The sequence below is a fragment of the Penaeus monodon genome, chromosome 26 (genome assembly GCF_015228065.2).
Source record: "Penaeus monodon isolate SGIC_2016 chromosome 26, NSTDA_Pmon_1, whole genome shotgun sequence".
NCBI lineage: Eukaryota > Metazoa > Arthropoda > Malacostraca > Decapoda > Penaeidae > Penaeus > Penaeus monodon.
Genome location: NC_051411.1, coordinates 34,502,306 through 34,507,305, shown reverse-complemented (window position 1 = coordinate 34,507,305; position 5,000 = coordinate 34,502,306). Strand labels below are relative to the sequence as shown.

Below are 5,000 nucleotides of genomic sequence, written 5' to 3'. Positions count from 1 at the left end.
AATGCCACTAAAGATACATGCTGCCCCTCCCTTCCCTTTAATAATAATGAAAAGGAAGAAGAAAAGAAAATCCCACTCCACAGTTATGAATATCCTTTGAGAGGCATCCTACAGATCTGAAGAAAAGACTTTCTCTACAAGAGCTCCTCCTCGTTTGAAATACTCCCCCACCCCCCAAAACAAAAAAAACAAAAAAAAAAATCTGAAATACTCCCTCCTAAGAAATAAAGATATAGATAAAGAAAGGAAAAAACGAAGCACAGAAATGAGAATAGTTATTAATACTATATCAGCGAGGATATTCACAACCATGGTTAACAAGAGTGCTATGTGGTACGTCATAAGGTAGGGCCTGTAGCTTGCCTGTGCTTAGTCCCGAGAAAGCTCTGTACCAGAAGAGAGATTACCATTGATGTCTCCCAGCAGAAATTCATACAAGAACTGTGTGGTAAATGTGTATAAAAAAGTTGGCTTATCGTCACTAAAGTTAAAATTACTGCACTGCCTAAGCTGGTGACAAAATATACATGGCACTGCTGGTGTCTTTCATCATTAAGATTAGTGAATTCACCTTTTGTACAGGAATAAGGTGTTACAAAATCACTATCATCTCTGAGAGGGCATGGAAAGTGCTGCAGCTACTTACAGGGTGACTTCTAATAATACTACCTTTAAAGGCCAAATATGCATCAAGCACTTGCTTCATCCAAGTGTTGACTTCCACTGAGTAAAAGAAGATGGAGGAAGAAGAAGATAGAAAAAAAAAAAAAAAAAAAAAAAAAATATTCCCACAACATTTTCTATTTTCCACCCCTGAAAATCCAACACCTTAATATAGAAAAGTTGTGCATCCTTCAGATCCATAGTGGAAAGAGATATCAAAAGCTGATTGTTTACGGAGCATCAGCACCTGTTTTCTTACTGAAGATCAGCAATACCACCAATAAATCATAATCTATCTGTACACTTTCCTGTGAGCACCCAATATCTATTCATACATACACTAAGCCCATCACACATACCCTAACCTTGAGATATATCAGCGAGGAATATTCACAAAACTTGGGAGATATATATCGACTGCATAGCATAGACGTCCTGAGACTTTAAGTGGCCGTGACTTCACCTGCGGCCTTTTTCATCCCAGACAAAAATTTGAGACAAGGTCTAAGTATCTGAGGGCTTTTTAAAAAGTTAATTATCTTGTGATCTACGATAAAAAGACTCTGCTCTTGGACTACACCTTCTCTGTTACCTTCCTAGTCTTAAGAAGGTATATGTATCAGCTAGCATTTACACTGGTTTAACTTCTCAACTATTTCTGTATATGACCTGTAGTTGTATTTGTATATATCCAGCATATATACAATGTGTATGTGCAAACAATGCATACAAACATCTATGCATATATGTACATGTATATGTATGTACATATATATAGTTACACAGTTGAATATGATTCCCGAAGGAGTCTTGAATGTAATGTTAAGAGCAATGTTACATGATATTCTTGAGATGCCGAGATTTGCGTATGAGAATGGAACAACTTGAGAGGTTGCCCCCAGACTTCAACAACTCAGTAAAGGCCATCGGTTTTAAGGTCCAGTGGGAGAGTTTCTCTTCAAAGATCTGAAATAGAAGTATAGAATATTTTATTTTTTCTGCTTTAATTATTACATGTTAAAATGACTGAGCACAAAGTGAAGTAAATTCCATTTCTAGTTAATTTTCTTGAAAATTTCCACTCTTCCTCTCAATATTGTAAATCAACAATAACTTTCTACCAAATATTACACACCTATATATCATTCTCTTTTCACACTTGATCTGATATTCAGAAGACAGTGTATCACACTGAAAAAATAGGAATTTTGCACACAACAAAAATGTCAACAAAAGAACAGAAATTTAACATATCTATCTATATCAATCTATAAAACAAATGGAAATATCACCTTGGAAGATCCTGGATACTCGTCTTCACTTCCATGTAGAAGGAAACCATTGGCAAAAACCACGTTGGCAGCAGCCAGGTCTGGCACAGTTAGGGTCTGGTAGCGGAAAGTGGCCTCTCTCTCAATTCTCTGGAAGCAGAGTAAACAATCTGAGGACTTAACGTCATGAGGACAAGGCCAGAGAAGAAGTAAGAGAAGCAGGGAGAGGAACAAGAGAAAAGGAAGACAACCAAGTATATAATTCTATATAAATGTGTATGAACCAATAAGAAACCTAAGCAGGTAATTCTTTATAAAATGGAACAATTATTCACTACATGACAAAGAAACGCAAAAAACTGAGCAGGTGTCACAAAAACGAAAGAAAGAAAAGAAAAAAAGAAAAAGCTATACCAATTACCACAAACTATTTCCTATATATTTTTACCTTGAGGGTGTCTTTGGCCTCCGGAGTGTTGCCCACACATATGACTTCCGGTCCAGCCATTGTTAACAGAGACTTTAGGTGTAAGGCATTATCTACCTGCAAGACAAGCATGAATCCATATTTCACAAACTTTAACACACTATAGACATTGAAAGGTTTACTTAACCCAATGTCAGCAGGTTTATGTACTGTCCCCTTTAGATTTTAGTGAGTTTTGTTACATACAGATGGCTCCATGATGCTCAGCCAGCAGTTGGCCCTAGTGACCGATCCTGATTTCCCCATTCCTTGCATTGGTGGGCTTTTCTTTCCAATACTATTAATACTGGAATTGTTGTCATTCTTATTGATATTATGATTATCAAATTGTTTTTAAAGTATTAATAACATCAAGGACAATAAATTAACAGAAATGAAGCTTTCAAATAATCAAGGAAAAGGGTAAACAGATGAGATAGGCAAGACTAATAGCTGACTTCTTGGTGACTAAGCACTTGTCGAGCCATCTATGTGTAAAGACAATAGATAAACTTTCATTACAGTGTCCATGGCATTGCAGTCTTGCCACCCGCTGACATTGGGTTAAACATTCATCCTTTCAGAAATGGCATGTCATCACAGGAAGCATCAGATTTTACTTTATGCAAAATGAAGGGTATGACATCAAGAAAATATATTGTGAAAAAATCATAGTAGTATAAACAGCACTGACCTTGATCGGTGTGCACGGAAACTCAGGAAAGGCAGACGCAAGGGCACATGCTCCGGCCTGGTTTGTGCGGGATGACAAACCCACAAAGAATTCCTTGCCTGAAACCAGACATAAGGTCCTTGAGGAAACAATTCTCTCTCATCATACAAAGTGAAGAAATACTGGCTGTGAATATGAGCAGCTTCATAATTTTATATCTTGTTTTCAATAAACTCTACAGAGAAATAACATAGCAGAAACCTTCACATTCTTCCATATAAATAATATAAGGGGTTGGCTGCAGCTAAAATGAGAATACCCTTAAAGACACAAGCTTCATATGTGAAGTTAGAAACTCTGAACTTTACAAAAACAACCAGCTTTAAAATAATAATGATGGTAAAACTCTCCATAAATGCTGGCAAGGATGGACATGCATAGTGCATGCCACTCTACACATTAAGGCAATTGTGTAGCATATACCACACGAGACATCCTACCAGCAAGTGTGACAAAGACTAATGATGTGATGATGTATCTGGGAACTGTCTCCATGACATGCTAGGATGTAATTTACTGTCAATGGATTAGAGCAAAGTACTTGAAATCAACAAATCTAACAACAGAATAAATCATAATTCCTTTCAGACAAATATCTTCACTCTTCTAAGCTTAGAATCCAAAACTTGAAGAGCTGCTTTCTGACAAACAGCTTTAACATCTTTCTTTCTGAAAAGAGCTTTCTTGTTTTGAGCTTTCACTCCAAACCTGATAAAGATATCAAATGAAAGAACCTCTTGCCTACCTGTAAATAGCACATCCCCCCCATCTAGCGTTGCTTTGCTGTCGCTGATCTCAATGACGGGCAACTCGAGTTCATTTTTCAATATGGATCGCATGTACTCAACCTGCAATAATAGTAATAATAATAATAATAATAATAATAATAATAATAAACAAGATAATACTGATAATAATAAAAATATTAATGCTTATACTCTGGGTCACTTGTATGAATTAAAATTCTAAATCATCAAGAAAAAAGAAAAAAGTTAAGAACAAATTAATCAGACTATAGCAGGATCCTTGTTAGCATCACCTTGCAGCTATTTTCTGTATTCAGTTCTGATACCATATAGGTAAACATCCATGCATATCTCACCAGCATTAATCACTACAATAACATTAAGCAAATTCTTAACACTGAATTATATACATAACCCCTATAAAACTAACAAAATCAATAGTCACAAACAAGAAAACAATAACAATAACAGCACCAACACAGTAAAAAAGGAACACGAAAAAAAAAATTGATAACACAGAATATGTACATACCTCCTTTTCTCTGGATGGGTGCCCAGGTCTGGTCAAGAGTGCTATGCCATTACAAACCACAGCCACATCTTCAACGAACATGCAGTGGGGGTGGACCTCGTCTGGGGGCAGCTCGATCACATCCAGCCCGATCTCACGTAAGGTGGCCACATATGTCTCGTGCTGTTTTCTTGCCTACGGGAGAAAGAGGGTAAGATCAGGGCATACTGTGCTTCTATTATCTATTATTCTTATCTATCTTATTAATGGTATTCTTGTTTCTAGTATTAGACTAATTACTCTATTTGGTGGGAAAAAACCGGAATGAACAATGGTAAAGGTTGAGAAACCCTATGCATGTGCTTTCAAAATGAGACTTTATCTAGCCCTCCAATACTAAAAGGGCTAATAATGTTGATATGGTTTGTTTGCAAAAAGAATGAAAACTTGACAAAATGGAAAATATGCACAAAATATCTTTCCCTAATATCCAAAATTCAAACATTAAAACTGTCTGAACTTGAATGAGAGGCACACATCTATGTTGCTTAGAACAGCAATGAGTAATTCTAGTTATACCAGTGTAGATTATTAGTATGGATTAGTATAG

The 5,000-nt window shown here is 36.3% G+C and overlaps 1 protein-coding gene across 1 annotated transcript in view; it reads right to left on the bottom strand.

Moving 5' to 3' along the window:
- Nucleotides 1-5,000, bottom strand: part of LOC119590107 (N(G),N(G)-dimethylarginine dimethylaminohydrolase 1-like) — a 7,842-nt gene that overhangs the window by 883 nt on the left and 1,959 nt on the right. The window contains exons 2-7 of the mRNA XM_037938874.1: nucleotides 4,412-4,585; nucleotides 3,879-3,981; nucleotides 3,095-3,192; nucleotides 2,383-2,478; nucleotides 1,956-2,084; nucleotides 1-1,629 (exon numbers count right to left, since the gene is read on the bottom strand). The exon at nucleotides 1-1,629 is cut by the window's left edge and continues 883 nt beyond it. Of these exons, the coding sequence (XP_037794802.1) occupies nucleotides 1,498-1,629; nucleotides 1,956-2,084; nucleotides 2,383-2,478; nucleotides 3,095-3,192; nucleotides 3,879-3,981; nucleotides 4,412-4,585 (732 nt within the window). The 3' untranslated portion in view covers nucleotides 1-1,497. The remainder of the gene's footprint in view (nucleotides 1,630-1,955; nucleotides 2,085-2,382; nucleotides 2,479-3,094; nucleotides 3,193-3,878; nucleotides 3,982-4,411; nucleotides 4,586-5,000) is intronic.